The following is an 18,760-nucleotide window of genomic DNA, read 5'->3' as shown; positions in this document are numbered from 1 at the left end:
TGGCTCAATTATTAATGCATGTCATGCTTGTCTTAATGTAAACGTGTCCTGATTTTAAAAAATGCAAAAAAAACATAAACATTGAAAATTGTCCATCTGTGTTTGGTGGGAAGAACCGGGATTGTTGTTTTCAAGGAACAATAATCTTGGTTATGTATATTTTGAAAAATAACCAATTATGAGTTATGGGTGAGGAGACATTTTGCCCATATAAAACAAACCTGCTGCAGATAATAGGACAGAGAAAAATATGAAACCCAACTCAAGAAAAATGATAGTATCTCAAGATTTCACATTGTCTTTGCCCCTTTTCAAAATATAGAGATGCACTTTGTCACAAAGTTTCTTTTTTTGGGAATACCTGACAACTTTGTCTATACAAAATATTACAGGGAAAATCTTGAATTTGCTGTTTTACTGAGGTTTTTTCTTTTGCTTTCATTCAAAGCAGCTTCTTTATCCCACTTATAATGAAATTGAGTAACATTTAAGCTTTATAAACCTTGTTATAACTTTCATACCTGAGGTCACAGTGTTGGCACAACCAGGAAATTGTTATGTCTAGCTTACTGCTGTGTCCTGGTTTTATGATTGTTTCTAACTGGTTTCATATACGTCTCTTTTAGCCATCATGTATGTTATGGGAGCCCTGGGACCTGCTGCTGGCTACCTGCTGGGAGGCATCCTAATTGGCTTCTACGTTGACCCCAAAACTGTGGTGAACATTGACCAGAATGACCCTCGCTTCGTTGGCAACTGGTAAACATGCGCTTACACTTTTATGCTATCTCCATCTCAACATTGACAGGATTTACACACACTATAATGGAAAATATTTCACTCTTTTGATTCCATCTTTTCTTTTTTTTTTTTTAAAGGTGGAGTGGCTTCCTCCTGTGTTCCATTGCCATGCTTCTTGTCATTTTCCCCATGTTTGCCTTCCCCAAAAAGCTGCCTCCCCGCCACAAGAGAAAGAAGAAGAAAAAGATGAGTTCGTTGGGTGACGTGTCCAGCGATGATGATGTGAAGAAGGAAAAGTCTAGTAGCAAAGACCAAAATGTGTCCTCCTCTATGGGATTTGGAAAAGACATTAAAGGTGAGGGAGGGACGATTTCACCTTGAGGTTTTTGAGTGCTGGAAGAATCTTGCACAGTTTAGCTAAAAAAAACAACTCGGGCTTTAGAGTCCTAACAGAGCACTGCTACAAATATCCAGTCTAACTAGGCTTGATTCTTTTTTCAGAGAACAATTAATGACAACTCAAAACTCAAGACAGAAATAGTAGTTGAAGGTGATTCTAAAAAAACGAATTATCCAGAGGGGAGGAATAGAGATGCATACTGTATCTTTCAGAATATTTTTATAACAAGAAAACCATTCATCATTTTCCTTCCACCTCCCAATTATACGCTACATAAAATCCCAATGAAATACATTGAAGTATGTAATAGTTGTGATATCGAAGCGCCGTAAAATGAACTGTGAGATGTCGATGTGCGAACAGGCTTTAATCCAATCATTGTTGAGGCTCAGACATCTTATCCAATACTGGAAGCTTTATTGAGATCTCCTGTAAATATTGTATTGACGGATGTGCAGTGGTGGTAAACATTGGACTTTGTTGGAAACAGAGAAATTTTTAATGTCCTCGCTGAGCCAGGAAACACCCGGTTTTCCCCAGTTGAGCTTTGTCCTGCTGTAGTGTTTCCCCAGATTCCCTCTTGTCTTTTTTTTTTTTTTTTTTTTGCTCTTGTTCTGTTTTACTTTTAAATGAGCTCCCAGGGGACATCACACTCTGCACTGCATAGGCTTTGGTGTAGCTCAGCTAAAATACACCGCTGGTGTTTGCCATCACTCACTCCAATTCTGTGCAAACTCAAACATGTACTTAGCATGGTTGCTCACTCTCAAATTAATGCTTATGTGCACAGCTGGGGCAGTCAAAACAGCGCTTTGTCTCGGTGATGCATCCAGCGCAGGCCGGGAATGAGCTGCAGCTCTGATGGACCCCTGCTCCCTCAGCTGTTTGGGACTGCTGTGCAAACTGGGGCCAGTTTCGCAGACTCAGGAGCTTCGCTGCATAGATCCTGAATGTATTTTAGTACAGTACGTGTCCTTCTGTCGAGGTGTGCTTGTTTGTCTGTTGCACAAATTCAGCGTTTTATGTGAAAGGTATGCTGCACCCCCCTTTTTTCTTTGCCCTTCACATCACAAGCAAACAGTGAAAAAAATGCTAATGCTCAAAGTTTTTCCATAATGAACATCAGAGGGACAAAATTTTGATCGTGGAATGTTCCAGACCTTGATCCTTTGCTATGAGAAAGCAATTTTCCCCTGAAAGAATGGGAGGCATTGCAAAAATGGCTACTGACACAGTGTATCATATTTACGTTTCACTAAGTGATTAGTTGTGTCACGCATTTGTTCAGGAATGCACATACACAGTTTTCAGCTGGTATCTTGGCCCACTCCACTACGTGCAGTGTGACTTGCTTCTGTACAAACCCTCATATTCAAGATCAAATTGATATTTTCTGCTGAATGTTTCAAAGGAATAGGAGTTCATCTTGAAGCTAAACTAACTATCACATATTTACGGTCTAAAGTTGTTGGGCTTCAATAAACCAATCAATCAACGTTTATTCACAGAGCACTTTACACACCCAAAGGTTACCAAAGTGTTGCACAAGGTTATAAAATAAAACGTAGCCAATAAGACACAAGCGCCTACAATAAGTCAGATAAGAGACAGAAAAATAAATCCATTAATAATAAGGATGGCTTGTCTTCATAAAAATAGCAGGAATCTCTGGGTTCCTGTCACCCTTTGTTTGTGTTGTTGCAGAGTCTAACCCTCAGCAACTCAACAATCTTTTAATGGCTTTTAATTTTTATTGACAAAAATTGCTATGAACGTTGTAATTAACTTTTCTTCGTTTGGGAGAATTTATCTTAATGGTCGTTCATTTTACAGTTGCTGTAAAGATCATCTGTTTTATTTTTGCCTCTCAGTGGAACCATGGAATATGGCTCCCAATATTTCTCCTGTTTGAAGATACTACTTTTAGTTTTGCATAACCTGGATATAATTTCCGTTTGGTGCCAACAGGACTGTGTGTGTCCCGTGTGACCTCATGTGTTCAGAATAAATTGTTTTGGTGTTACACTTGAGCAAGGTCATAAATTAAAATGAATATTGCTACCTTTTAATATACCGTAGTCAGCATCATCCATGCTATAGTCATGGATCACAATCCATGACTCTAGCTATGCATAGCTATTGTCTCCATGCATCAAAATTGGATTTTATCCTCCACCTCCTCTACCATAAAGCAAATGTAAGTCAGCACTTTGGTGATGCTGATAATTGCAATTTTTTTTATCTAATTTTCTAGATTTTGCAACTATGCAGTGACTTAGTCGTATTCTTTAAAATTCTTATTTAAGCATTGTGTAATAAACTTCTCAAAATGTTAATGGAAAGCATTAACATTTTTATGCCTTTCAAAGGCATAAAAAACAGTAGGAAGATTAGTGAAAATATTGAAATTACAAACTATTAAAAGCCAGTGAGATCAAATCGGCTTAAAGCTGTTTTTATTTCTCAAGGCATGATTGAAAGACAGCAGGAGGCTGTTTGTAATAAGTATCACAATGTGGTGTTTATCAGCAGGGTAAAAAGAGCATTCACAAAAAAGGTTAACTGTGTGTTATTGTAATAATATGCAATAATGGCTGTTTAAAGTCGAATTAGAAACCACCGCTTTGGATAGAAAAGCTCACAGAGTGAGCAATCAAACAAAAGTCAACAAAAAAGCAATTTGCCATCTAATGCAAGCAAGTGATCTGTCTGATTGAGGAACAGCTGCTGTGGACCCCAGCAGGACGAGGCCATCTGTCCCCAACTCCAGACAGGATTACGTCCTGGCTCACAGGAATGACATAATTAGCATCACTATTTTATTCTTACCTTTGATCTGGGATCACGGACTCATGGTTCTAATATTCTCCCCACCCACAATGAGTCCTGCTGAAACGGAGCTGGGCAGGTTAAATCCCAAAACAAGGCATCCTGTCATGCTGTTCAACTGGTCAGCTTTCCTAATAACCTTTAATGAAAGACATTTAATCCGCCTCTTTTTTTGTAACTTTATTTATTCCTAGCTGGCTTTGTTGCTTTTAATGTGACCAATTCATTCACTTCAAGTCAATGAACTAATAAATGTGCATGACTGTGTCCTTACTATGACACAGAGCTGGCATTTGCAAAAAACTAAGAAAATGTATTTTTCTAGAAAGCGTGCCCAAAAATTAATTGTTGTTTAACAAGAATTAAGTATGATTTTAATGTTAAGTACCTGTGTGGACTGAATTTTTAATAAAAGTTAATCTGTATTGATAGATCATAATTTAAGTTTATGTATCAGACAGAGGCATGAGAAAAAAAAATCTGTTGATTACCAGCAAATGCTTGAAGTAAATGGAAAAGAATAATTTTTTTTCTTTGATAGTCTGATATGCTGCAAGGTATGCTCACATGTTACTTGATGTCTTTCAACTGTGATTTTCACAGTTTGGCTGTTGATGAATGAGTAATGAGCAGGATGTGGACCAAACACTTTGATAAAGGCTTTTGCAGGAGCAGCAGCACTAATGAGCTGCACAGACCTGCATGTTTTACATAACCGGATAATCCAGTCTCTCCTAAAGTCCTGTTGTGCATTATTGATTAAATTATTACCCCTGCCTGTAGGAATTGTTGGATCATTTGTTAGCAGGATAACATAGTAATAAAAAAATGTCAAAAATGGTTTTATACTGAAATTCAATTACTCAAAGATAAACTTCTATAGTTTGTGAAGAATGCCTAAGGTAGATGTTTTTGTTATGGCTAGTTGTCTATGGAAAGGAAGCTGCAGAAGCACCCTTGATGATAAAATCTAAGTTATATTTGCACATGAATAACATGTGCAAGTCAAGAGAGAGATGGCAGCCCGATGTTTTGAGTAGGCATCCCCAGATTGTTGCTGATACAGGGAGATTATGTCTATGTGCTTTCTGCAGAACTGGTTTGCAGTTTATCCTGCCCCACAGTGTCAGATGATTTCTTGGATTTTAATTGGTTGGATGTTAGCAGACAGAGGGACTTCCCCAGGGGGCCATTTATCTGAGAACCATAACTCAGTTGCTGGACTTTTCATGTTTGTAAGTGTGAAAGATGTTAAAAATGCTGAAAACAATGAAACACTGCCTTTCTACTGTACTGCTATATGCTGCTTTGTTTGGTCTACCTCATGATTTCTCACTGTAACAGACTGTGACAGGCAAAAAACATTTAAGGGTATTGTGGAATAAAATAATTATTCACAGTCTGTTTTCTTTTATCAAATACTTTACATTTGCATGGCACTTAAGATTTGCTTGTGTCCTTACAGGGTAGTTCTGTCCTTGAATGAAGCTTTTTATTTTGGGGAACAAAGTCAAAATTTATCAATCCGCTAAACTCATCTTTTTCTGAAAGTGTCGTAGATGTCTGACAACTTTAGTTTAGCAGACACATAAACATGCGGAACTAAGTTCTTGTTTTTTTTTACACAGAAATCATTGGGAATTTATGTGTTCAAGTTCTGTTTATCCTTCTGTAGTCATCCATGAAACAAGATTCTTATTTAATTTAATAAGACATGGCTGAATACATCTTTTGAATGAGAGAAAAAGCACAAGGTGTTTCAAAAACTTTTATGTGTTAATACTTCCCTGTTATTTCAGTAAGTTTTGATTGTATAAGTGTTGTTTAAGTTGTAAACTTTGTTTTTTTTTTTCCCATATCTGTAACCTTTACGGCCATTTTGCTTATCAAGTTGTTTTTAATTGTTTGTGGGAAAACCTGCTGAATGGGCTTAATTGCAGTCTGACACTAACGATGCAGTCTTTCTTGCATATCACCCCCAGACCTTCCCAAAGCTGCTCTGAGGATCCTCAGCAACATGACGTTTCTGTTCGTCAGCCTGTCCTACACCGCAGAGTGTGCCATCGTCACGGCCTTCATCACCTTCATTCCGAAATTTATCGAGTCACAGTTTGGCATTCCTGCCTCCAAAGCCAGTATCTACACAGGTATGTTAGCTTTCCATTTCAGTTGCTTTTTTTTTTTTTTTTTTTAAACTGTGAAATCTTATTAGAATATATCAAAAAGTCAAGGCCACACTCCACGTTTTGCTGTGCTTTCAGTTTGTGTACACAGCATCCGGTATGTGGTGTGGAGAAGAACAGAAACTGGTGTAATCCCCCAGCCGAGCTGGCATTGCTAACATGCGACTTATCTGGTAGCAGGATTATTACAGTAGGCAGCGATTGGAAACATAATTATAGTTTAAAAGAGAGAAACAGTTAGTTGCTGTGTTTGTGTGTATCCAGGCACACAAACAGTGTATGGTGGTTGACATATGGCTTCTTTAGCAAACACAAGAGAAATACACACAATACCATTCCATCTTACTGTTGCCAGGATACGCAGGGTAAGGGCAATTGGGTGGTGTAGTTGCCATGGCTACTCAAATGCTGCCAAGCTGCTTTTGAATGTGGTGATGGTTGGAGATGAAGAGACAGAAGAGGGCACTTCTGCTGATGGGTGTCCTGTTCTTCCGTTGAGTCCCAGGTGTAAAGACCCTCTGATGATGGAAATTGGTTTTTAATGCTTTTTAAAATTTTATTTGTCCTTTATTTATACCGGTTACCTCACAGAGATCCAAGATCTCATTTACAAGAGAGACCTGTTTTGATAAAACAAACCAAAACTATTACAAACACAGCAACAATACTAATGATTAAGAATTCTGACTCAATTAAATTAGCTAGTAAAATATGAGCTATAAACAAGAGCATGTTTCACAAGATGATTTCTCATACTGTTAGCAAGGTTTGGGTTTGATGTCATTTTGTCAAATCTGAATCAGTGTTACTGTAGTGTATTATCCAAATTTAAGTTTGACATTTTGAGAACTTAAAGTCAAATATTATCAGATAAATCAGGGCTTAATATGTTTTATTGTTTATGAACTGAAAAACAAAAATGCTTTGTCTTGTTACGATGTTTGATCTGATGTTATGTTGGAGCCATTTTGTCTCAAATCAGCCTCCAGATTGTTTTGGTGATAAGAGTCCAGAAGTTAAATGAATTAAATCAACCAACCAAATATTGCATTCCAATATGAGGCTATTTGTGAGGAAAGAACAAATAAGCAGTGGTAAAATTATTTACATTTACATTTTTTTTAAAATATATTGCATTATAAAGTTTTACCAAACAGATGTTATATCAGCCTCTAGCATGACAGCTGAGTGAGACTTGTCTATAAGCTTTTGGTCATCAGTTATATCTTGTTGGGTGATGTGGAATTCAAAGATGAGGTTAGAAAACAAATATTTTCTTATCGTCATCTCTCAGCCCTGCTTTTTCCAGTAAAAGGGAGGGATCTGTGATCTGACTTAGAACTTATAGAAACGGGGTCTCATAAATCTGAAAAATGGGAGATCAAGCAAAATTGAAAAATACAGTCCAACACCAAATCCATCAAAACTGAATACTGTTGAGTTCAATAAATTACCTCCTTGCTGAGTCTGTCGTTCCCGTTTGACGAGCATCATTGCAGTGTGGCCACATTTCCCCCGTACGGATATATTTTCTTTCAGCTCTTCTTGTCACGCAGATTTGTTTCAGAACATCAAACTAATTTTGATAACAGACAAAGACAAGCTGAGGAGACACAAAAAATGAGTTTTCAAATGCTGTTTTCATTCAACCAACCTGGCCTTATGGAAAACACTATTTGCTTCTAATGTTAAATCATGGAAAGTATTTTACACGGGACTGTAGCTACAGTACGTAGATCTGTAACCTGCAGAACATTTTCCCCTCAGCTGCTGTATATCTGTAATGCAATCTCTAGCACACATTTGCACAATAATAATAAAAAAAAGGGTTCTGTCCCTTTAATGTCAGCCAATCTTTTAATCCAGATACGATGGTTAAGTTGCACATGCAGTATGTAATACCACATAACACAGCTGGGGTGCGCGTGTGTGTGTGTAGGCTTTACAGTGTGAAATGTATAATCTTGCAGAAAACAGATGGTTTTAGCACTGAAACATGCACTTAAATGATGATAAGCCACTGCAATCTGTTGGCTGACTGTTACTGAGCATGCTCTGTCTTTGTCTCTTGTCCTAGCACACACTGATACAAGGAGGAAGCAGATGACATTTCTTTGTACTTTTATAATGACTTTGTTGATATTTTCTCTGAGAGCCGCCCTCTTCCTCCTCTTCTTACTGACCCAGTCTTTGTCACCCCGCTGTGAAAGCCTTTCGGCCTCACATCTGGGATGCTTCCAGGCCTGGAAATTCTGTATGATGGCACTTAATGCTCCCTACATCTCCCTAGTAGTATTTTGTTTTCTCGTGCTGTCAGTATGCCTGGCCCTAGTGGATTTGATGCACGTGTCACGTCCTGAAATGGCTCGCTGACGGCCTGCAGTGTTCCAGTAATGCTGCTTCTGGTCATTTATTCATAGCTTAATAGAGGCTGACATTTTAGAATCCAGCACACATTCAGCAACAAAACACCACTTTTTCTTTTGTTTTTATAGACAGGCTTGAAAAGCTCACATTGTATTCCTAGGAGTGCATCCTAATTAAAGCTTTGTTAATAACAAGCCCTTATGTGGCTGTGCTTCACAGTAATTATTCCGGTGCTAATGCATCCGGGATTGGTGTCTGCAACCCTTCCCACCATCTCACGGGTTACGTCCGCGCTCTGTCATCTGTCAGGTTTGATCATCGTGCCCAGCGCCGGTGTGGGCATCGTCCTCGGGGGCTATATCATCAAGAAGCTGAAGCTCGGCGCGAGGGAGTCGGCAAAGCTGGCCATGATCTGTAGCGGAGTGTCCCTGCTCTGCTTTTCAACGCTTTTCATCGTCGGCTGCGAGAGCATCAATCTAGGAGGCATCAACATCCCCTACACAACCGGGTGAGAAAACATTCATGATTCCTAAAACCAATAACCATTTGCATTGCCTTGCAGAAAAAAGCATTCATAGCCCTTTCAGCTTTTTAAAAATATTTTTTGTGTACTTCCTTGGTCAAAAAAAATGTCTGCCATGAAGTTTTGTATTTTGTATTTAATAATGAAGTTGACGAACAAAGATTTTTTGAAGTCTGATATTTCTGCCTGAAAAATAGGCTGACAACTTGGGAAAAGTTTGAGGGGGTATCAACGCTCTAGCAGTATGCTGTATGTTCACACCTAAACATGCAGTAAAGGTGCACTTGCTGAAGCACAATCAGGATTCGTAGCTTCAGATTCTGTGTGAAATAAACAGTGTGAATCATGTTATCAGAGTGACGAATCAGAAGCCGGTGTGGGCTTGTGATGCTGCCACCATTCCATCATCCTCATGCGTTATGGCAATGTGTTGCAGTGAGAAGGAATAATTAGCAACACTTGCATCTGCTCTCGTGTCCTGATGAATCACTTTGCCACCTCTATTTCTGAAAGCTCTGTCGGCGGCGGAGCTTACGGGCATCCATGCGACGTGCCAGACCCCGTAGCCGACGGAAACATGGGGGCACTTTTCACCTGCTGACCTTGAAGTAACGTTACATTTTTACTGTAAATACAGATGTACTCTGATCTGATTTTAACCATAATAAAATTAATTTTCTGGATCTTTCAGTCGCTTCCCATATTAATCTAATCATACTAAGCAAGGGGCAAGTTAAGAGAGATATATGGAGCTTGTGGTAAGATGAAACATGCAGAGATCTTGGATTACCTTTGCAAGTTTGAGTGAATAATTTACGTTCTTATAGTTTCTAAACATTTGATTTCTGAAATATTTAAAGGACTTTCTGAAGCTTTCAAAAGGTGCATACCAGTATTTTTGAGAAAAAACTCTCCAGTCTGCATGAGTAGCAGTTTGTTACAGAAGCATGGCTAAGTCAGCCAAGCCTCTGTGAAATTCTCTCCTTTATTAAAAGCAAGTTATTCAAAGAGACTTTAATAACCTTTGTGTCTGCTCAAATCCCATAACTGATAAGTTAATAATGTTGCTGTTCCTTGTGCAAGCTCATGTTTACAGAGGGCCCACAGAGCTGTCAGAGTGCCTCATTATTCACAGCGCTGGTCAGTAGTTGTGAGCAGCACAGATGGAAGGAATATTTCAGCAAACTTCCTAGTCCAGACATGACTCTGCTTCACCAACAGGCTGATGAGAAATGACAGGGCCAGCAGGCATGTAAGGTTACATAACGTTCTTAAGCAGTTGTTTTCACTGAGCTGTATGGTGTTCACAGCGGTGGGACGTGATTATGTATTTGAATTACACTTTATTAAAAATTGCAGCAGACTAAATCTCTGTTTATGAGACCTTTGGTGCAGGTAGACCCGTTCCTGCTCGATGAAGTCTTTTCTCTCTTCACTGATAAAGATGGCTGCTCTCGTGGTTTCCTGTTGTGTGTATAAAAACTTTCTAACAAGTGTTTTTAATTTTCCTACATATTATCTGGATCAGTTTTTGTTACCATAGTACTTTTTTTACTTGATTAGTTTAAGCAGTTTGAAGATGATTGCCGGTACTTCTGCTCAACTACATAATAACTTGCTACATGTGTAATATTTTTTTTAATTATTTTCTTCATTTTTGTGCAAGATGCTCTTCACAATACTGTCTATTGTGTTAATCCAAGGAACTGGCTTCTCATCTCTAAAAGTACATTTATAAATGATTACAGTAATATAATTACTTTTTTGTTATTTTTTCACTTTATTGCTTTTATGTTTTCCGGCTATGAAATATTTACCTTTTCTTTTGCTTAGGTGATGTTTTTTATATATATACTTTTATATTTTTGCTCATTTATTTAGTTGATTCAAGAAATGTGTTACAGTTAAGTGTTGTTTTTTTGATTAGTTACATTTTATTATAGTCACTGTTATGTGCTTTGGGCACATAATTAGTTTTGTTTATTTTTTTTCTTCTAGATTGTTTTGTATTGACTTTAGTTGAATGACTTTTGTTTTAATATCCTTTGGAGTTTTGATAATTTCTTTTTGTAATTAACTTTGTTTGTGGCGCTGTTGGACCGCCTATAAATAGGCTGGGTTTTGACATGTTACCGCCCTTCTGCCTGCTCCACCACCACCACAGCGGATGCGTCCTGACGAGGATGAAGGGGTACATTTACAACTGTTTGCTATACAGGAAGTGGTTCAGGAGTCACACATAATTAATTTGTAACCATTTTTTATGCTTTTATTTTGTTAAATACTTATCACGGTGTCTCATTTTAAGATGCTTTATTAGTGAATATTTAGGCTGATTCTACATAATTAGATATGTTTTTTACTATTATATACTTAAATAAATTATTAGATACATGCATGTTTCTCTGCTCCTTTGAGAATTGGCGAAAGATTATTTTAATTATTATTAAATTATTTGCAATTATTTTTGTAGCAAAGCACCTTTCTCTGACATGCTGTCAATGATTCTAATATTGTGTTAGCATAATATAAAAGGCCAGAAGTATTGACATTTTATGTAATGAGTTTAGAAATGTTTGATTTCAGTTTTCTGATTAATTTTTTCCATCAGCGGTTGTGTTTTTTAGGATTTGTCCTTGCCTGTTCCGCATTGCTCAGTAGGAAGCTTACCAGAGAAAACCCAATCCTCGCTTCACTGCGTCTGGTTTAGACTAAACCAACGTCCTGCTTTCGAGACACTGTTCCCACAGTGCCCAGCGAGCTGGACAATACATGTCGCATCCTCCGCCCCTCCGCTCTGCTCTTCAACCATGTAACAAGCTTGGAAAGAGGGGAGTTGGATTATTTGCTAATCCTGCATTCTTAGTGACGTACTCAAAAGGATTTGACACAGCGACTTAGCTAAAATACCTCCAGCCTTCCTGTTCTCTGTTGAAAATCTCGCTCTCTTCAGCATCCATGCTGAAGAGTGTTGTTGTCAGCCCCTCCTTTTGGAGCTTAGTGTAGGTTAAAGAAATAGTGGCCCAATTATCTTCAGGGTTTTGGTTCTCAGTGAGACCAACCAGAAAATGGGACAATAAAATGTCCAGTGTGCTAAAATACAAGTACAAACTTGTATCTAAGCACGTGCCAGCTATGTCTTCTGGGGGAGGAATACCATTAATGTTTCCTCCTGACCAGTCTTCATTTGTTGTTGTTCTTGTTTGTCTCATTTCAGTCCCACCCTGACCATGACCCACAGGAACCTGACAGGCAGCTGCAATGTTAACTGCGGCTGTAGGATCCATGAGTACGCTCCGGTCTGCGGCTCTGACGGCATCACCTACTTCAACCCCTGCTTGGCTGGATGCAGCACTGTGGGCAATGACAGCACTGGGGTGAGACCTTCCTATATTTACATTCCTTTTTGAACTCTTGTGACTTTACATAACGTCTAATAAAAAGTGGTGAATATTCTGTGCCATTCAGTACTGTAACCCTTAATATTTTAGTCCTCATTCCAAAAGTCTGGATCCCATTTTCTCACCACAGATGAGGAACTACACGGACTGCGGCTGCGTTCAGAGCCGCCAGGTCATCACTCCGTCCTCCGGTGGCCAGGTCAACCAGCTCCAGCTGGTCATCGTCAAGACGTACCTGAACGAGAACGGGTACGCCGTGTCGGGGAAGTGCGACCGGACCTGCAACACGCTCATCCCGTTCCTCATCTTCCTCTTCATTGTCACCCTCATCACGGCGTGCGCCCAGCCCTCAGCCATCATTGTGACCCTCAGGTGCGATGCCGTCCCTGGCGACAGTCGTTTTGTTGTCTTCCTGTCTTCACGTCCGCCTCCTGTTTTTCCTGCAGGTCTGTTGATGAACAGGAAAGGCCTTTTGCTCTCGGGATGCAGTTTGTTTTGCTCCGGACTCTTGGTATGTACACAATGCTTCCTGTTATACATTAACTTTAGGAAAAAAAATAAAAGGTGCTTTGCATTAGTACACTCTAAATGCGTCTTTTAGGGAAATTGATCAAAATAATTAGGCTGAGAACAACCCACTGAGCGTCTGTACAGGAGGTAGTAAAAATTATTATGCAGCAGAATTTTATTCTATAGCCGGCTTGACAGCCTGCAATGTTGGAGAGCAGGAATGCAGCTCCGTACCAAACCTCTGTGACCCTTTGCACTGTTAGATGTAGACAAGCCCTCAGGGTGAGGGAGTTCTGCTGCAGCATGTCTCTGATCAGCTTTGTATGTGAACATAAAGCTGCCACGTCATGTCTCATAAACTTCTGTACGATATGGAGGCGGATATTAATTTCTGTGATCATACACTGCATTGCTGAAGGAACAGAACATAATTTTGGGAACTGAGCTTTTGAAAGTCATAATCTATGGCTGTGAATGTTTGTTTGTTTTTTCTATGCCTTACAAGACATTTTATTAATAATAATAATTAACTTATTAATTTAGTTTACAGAAATATATTCTGGCACAAAATTACTTTATTTTTTCATCGACCTATTGTGCCAGTTATTTGTGATGTGACTATTTTCAACATCAATTCACAAAAACCTTTAGAGAAATCCAACCTTTGAGAATAAAAAAAATGTTGATCAAAATCAGTTTTTGGCCCCCACCCATACTGTCATTTAAGGGTTTCCTATAAAGTTTCACGAGGTCGAAGCGTACAGAGAGGGATCTGTAATTATTCAGCTTTGCAAAATCTGCATCATTCTTTTTTTTCTGCTTCGGCTCACCACTCATCTTTTCTGCAGGATTTAGGTCTGAGATTGCCACCAAAAAAGTTTAATTTCATTTGATGAACCACATTTGTGTTGATTTGGCCATATGTAGTAAATAATTTCCCAACTGTAAGACCCTATAATAACCCATTCTATTGGCAGAATCTACCAGATTTTCCTTAAAATTACCTGGTATTTTAAAGAGGAACTTTTCCAAATATTCATCCTATGCCTTAAAACAAACCCATCTGGAGTGTTTGCTGCCAAAAAACTCAATATTCATCTTACTCAATAGTGCATAAGCCGCTGGTAAATATTTTTTAACTTTGGCACTATTAAACAGTAATTTGATTATAATTACACTCTAAATTTAGACATAATTATGCAGTAGTACACTGTAATACTAGTGGGTGCTAACTTACTAGGTAATTAATTGCATAAGCCGTTGGTACATATTAGGTAATTTATACTGTTAAGCAGCAATTTGTTGGTAATTATTCTTTAAAATTGGTTTTAATTACATAGTAAAACACTGTAACTTACTAGGTACTTACGTGGTAATTACATTTTAAATTTGGGACTGTAAAAGAAAGGATTACCAAAAAATGTTTATCAGACTAAAGTTAAGTTTTGATTAATTTGTGGAATGAAACTTTCATCAACTCAAGTCTTTCTCCTTCCTCAGCCTATATCCCCACGCCCATCTACTTTGGCGCCGTGATCGACACCACCTGCATGCTGTGGCAGCAGGACTGCGGCGTACACGGCTCCTGCTGGGAGTACGACGTTACCTCATTCCGCTTCGTGTACTTCGGCCTGGCTGCCAGCCTTAAGTTCGTCGGCTTCGTCTTCATCTTCCTCACCTGGTACTCGATCAAGCACAAGGAGGCTCAGGCCGAGCGCTGGCGCCAACACCTGCCTCCTCTGGGCACGGTCAGTGAGCTCGTGTGCCACGCTGGCGGCCGGAAGAGCCACGCCCGCACGCGCTCCTGCCCTGTGTTCATCCCGCCCCGGCCCGACTTGCCGGTGGCGATGCTGCTCGACCGCGGCCATAGCAGCCTGAGCTGCCCGGGCAACGGCCTCAAAGCAATACCTCCTCCCGTCTCTCTGCCGCACCACCACAGAGGCTCCGCCCACGTCTGATTGAAGGAGGCGAGGGGGGTTGTTCGTCGTGACATGTGCCTTCCTGTTTTGTTGTTTCTGCACAACACGGCGTCTCTGCTTTACACAGGACCGACAAGTGCGCCCACTGTACCTAAAGGGCTGGTCATCAATTCATGGAAGAAACTGAGCATATCATCAGCTGCAGCCACACTGGATAGACAATGTAAGAACATTAAACTGGTGCTACTGTTAACAGACAGGGCATTATAACCTCTGTACGGCAGAAGAGTCAACACTGCGTCTAAAGCACAACAGACACTCTGTACTATGCAAAAGTTGACATACTGCTTCTTTCCTCTCAATCCTTCACCACACACCACGTGTCTTTTTTTTTTGTTTGTTTTTTTAACAAATTTTTTCAGTGTTGTTTCTTCTGGACTTGAGCCTCTGTCTTGTCATGGTGGCTCACACATCTTCAAAAATGACAGAATCAGATTTTGTATTTTTGTTCACAAGTTTCTCAGATTATTTCAGTTTCCTTTTCTCTTAACAGTGCCTCTCAGGCCGTCACAGCCAGTCCAGTAAGCAGGTCTGGCTGTCAGGGTTAATGTTAGCCTCAGAAGAATCCAAGATCGCCTTCACCAACTTAACCATGTAGCTTAAAGCAAATAAGCACCAATAGCACATCACTAAATTATACTATCCAAGCAAAATAACTAAACTACACAATAGATTTCTCACAATGTGCTGAAGCTACTGTAAATCCTAAATATGTGAATGCAGGTTTGGACAAAGTGGTATCATATTTGGCTTTGTATTTATAAAAGCTCCTCCATTCCAGCGGCCATCAGATGTACATAGTTGTTATTTAGCTGTCTAGACTTTTAAAGATTTATTGCAGCAGAGCATGACCCAAACTATCTGGAGAGGGAGTCAATCTTCTGTTGTTTGGTGCCATCTAGTGGACAAAATCATTTTTTGTGAGGAGCCTGTGAATGTCGACAGTTTCAGATCTTCTGTGTTTGAGAATTCACAAAATTTCTCTAAAGTGAACTGTCCAGTTTTGCTAAACTTTTATTTGAAGAATACAAGGTGATCAGTCTTTTTTTATTTGCAGGAAAAGTATTTTTTTTTTAATGTTAGTCTGGTTCTGCTAGTTGACTTCTAGCTACCGAACATTATTGGGTTAAATATAAACTTTGTTGTTGGGCTTTATTTAATCGAGCAACACAAGGGAATACATAATTGTGAAGTGAAAGGAAAATAGGAGGTTTTAATTTTTTTACATACATTTTCAGAACCCCTTAACTCTGATAACCCAAAATAAAAATGGCTCAATCCATTGCCTCCAAAAACCACAAAAGTAAATAGTCTACATAGTGAAAAGTAAGCTCTTCTGTGAAAAGATTTGTTCGTAAACATTAGTGAACTGTTAGTTGATGGATAATCCTGAACGGGTGATACTTTTTACTTTTTTACTTTCTTTTTTTTTCTTTTTTTTCCTGAAATGCATATTATTTTCCTTATTATTTTCAACTATTTGTTCCTTTGTGTTGATCTGTTACATAAAAGCCAAAAAAAAAAAAAAAATACATTAACCCCACATGGGTCTGAAAAGAAATAACTTTAAAACTCAGTTTATGATCCATTTAACTATCTAGTTTATTTGTCCATCAAACCAGAAAAAAAGCAAAGAGGCAACAGTGATTCTATTTTGGGTCTATCCGGTCAATCCAAAAAGTAAATTATATTACTTTGAAAGCCAGATTTAGTTTTGCATAATTTTTCTAATTATTTTTTGTTCTCTGAAACAATTTGTCTGGAGCAAATTATCTGGTTGAAGGCTTATGTTTGTATAATTGTGGCTCACTTTTTGAAGGTATCCATACATGGTCATTGTGTAAATAATGGAAGCAAACAATACCTATTATAGAGCTCATTTATAGCTAGAAATGTTTCAATGGACTGATCCATGACATTGTACTTCAAAGTTAAACAAAGCCAAAAAAACAAAACAGTATTAAAAAAAAAACAAAAACAAAAAAAAACACTGAAGAGTATTATCCAAATAAAGAGTAATCACTATTAGCTCAGTTTTATAGCTGTCAGTGATCAGAAAAGCCTGTCCCAGCTCTGTCAGGAGAGATTTTCCACTCTTCTGTCCTCATCCAAATTTGACCTCATTTAATTTTTGTCTCCCAGAGTAAAGTAAGATCTGATTGTGCAGCAGAAACAGAGTTCACCAGATTTCAGCAACGAATAAGAGCAGAACATCCTGAAGTGATGGCAAGACAATGTTTGCACTGATGTCTGACATCCACAGACCACCTTCAACTTCAGTGTGCTGCTCTCTGTACAAACCTCTGGACTATCTGCACAACAGGGCTTTGTGCTGATCCTGGAGTTTGGCTTTAACGCATCATCCCCCTCTTCAGCGTTTGGGACCACAGGCTGATTTTTTTTTTTTTGGGACAAAAACCTGAAGCTGTATTCTGAAAGTTGCTCTTGGCTCCTCAGCTGCAGAAGTATAATTGATGTTTGTGAACGCTTGGTTTACAAATGCCTTCAATACTTGATTATAGTCATTAAACCTGAAAACGAAAACATCAGTTTGTTTGGAGTTATTACAACATGCAGTTCATAGAAAAATGAGGCAGAGCTTCAAGTTAACAGTTTATTTCAGCAACAGCATCATGGCTTTCCTGAAACCACAGTTGGTCGTCAAGAAGGCAGAATGAGACATTTTGTGGAATAAGATTAAAGCTAAATACATCTCGGACATTATTCATCTGGTTGACCATTGCTTTAGATCAAAATATACTGTCATATAAAAAGAGCTCAGTTTTAAAAAAAAATAGCAGTTAAAATGTTCCCATTTGCACACCACCTCAACATGCATCATCCCTGGTGAAGATGTGTAAAAGGAGTTTTTTTTAATTATTGAAGTTGCATAATTTACATAGAAAAAAAAAGTAGAAAAATCTAACCTCTTATTTGAGTAATGAAATTCTACAAAGTGTGACTTTTAATTTACACATGCAATTTTTTTTTTCTTTTCTTAAAGATATGGCATGACAACCATTTCACTAAGCCACAAATTAAGAAAATATTCCAAATAACGAATTGTAAGTCGGGCAATTGCTAGAAAAAGAGCAACTTCTCAGTCTTTGTCATACCAAGAGCTACAATTTAGAAATATTGAAAAAAATATATTTTTTTTTTGAAAAGTGACAAGGAAGGCTTGCTGAGAGAAGATGGTCTAACAGATGGTAATAAAGGTAAAAAATAAAATAAAATAAAACATCCAACACTCACAAGGAAAACCATAACAAACTTGATCCCTTAGGTTCCTTCATAAGAACCACGAGAGGCATGTTTTAGATCCCTTTTTTAAGAAGCAAACCAGGAAGAAACATTTTCTGAAAAATCACTACAAACAGACATTTATTAACCAAATGCAACTATGATTTCAACAACTGCCGCTGTGTGATTGATGAGACTATGACTGATCTTTTCAACAACAAGGTTTGTCGAGGTTTGTCATCGTTTGCACATGGAGGATAAATATGTGGAAGAGCACTGCATGGCCACTGTTAAACCCGCAGCATCACAAATCCCACACTGCGTTTGTTTTTTCCTAAAAGGTCCTGGTAACCTAGTTAGAGGGCACAGTATTTTGTGAAAATCTGTGGCATTTTAAATATAAATTTAGAGGCTTCTGACAAAAAGTGGATCATCATGGGTGTTAAATTAAAAGATAACATGTTTGATTATGCTACTGCAATTGAATAATATATTTTAAAGTTTGCTTAGTTTTTTAAAACCTTTCATACAGGGGTGCCTTTAAATGTGGGGAGTGCCATATCTGGATGATCAGAGACCTTTTG

General features: G+C 38.5%; 1 protein-coding gene across 3 annotated transcripts in view; it reads left to right on the top strand.

The window, feature by feature from the left end:
- The window catches only part of LOC122824553 (solute carrier organic anion transporter family member 5A1), a 61,075-nt gene extending 43,598 nt beyond the window's left edge, over positions 1–17,477 (top strand). For all 3 annotated transcript variants that reach the window (XM_044105353.1, XM_044105352.1, XM_044105351.1), the window contains 8 exons: positions 627–759; positions 879–1,096; positions 5,953–6,117; positions 8,830–9,028; positions 12,261–12,420; positions 12,575–12,816; positions 12,891–12,955; positions 14,455–17,477. In XM_044105353.1, the coding sequence (XP_043961288.1) occupies positions 627–759; positions 879–1,096; positions 5,953–6,117; positions 8,830–9,028; positions 12,261–12,420; positions 12,575–12,816; positions 12,891–12,955; positions 14,455–14,912 (1,640 nt within the window). In that variant the 3' untranslated portion in view covers positions 14,913–17,477. The remainder of the gene's footprint in view (positions 1–626; positions 760–878; positions 1,097–5,952; positions 6,118–8,829; positions 9,029–12,260; positions 12,421–12,574; positions 12,817–12,890; positions 12,956–14,454) is intronic.
- The last annotated feature ends 1,283 nt before the right edge of the window (positions 17,478–18,760 follow it).

This window comes from Gambusia affinis, linkage group LG21 (assembly GCF_019740435.1).
Source record: "Gambusia affinis linkage group LG21, SWU_Gaff_1.0, whole genome shotgun sequence".
NCBI lineage: Eukaryota > Metazoa > Chordata > Actinopteri > Cyprinodontiformes > Poeciliidae > Gambusia > Gambusia affinis.
This window is presented reverse-complemented; position numbering and strand designations above follow the sequence as displayed.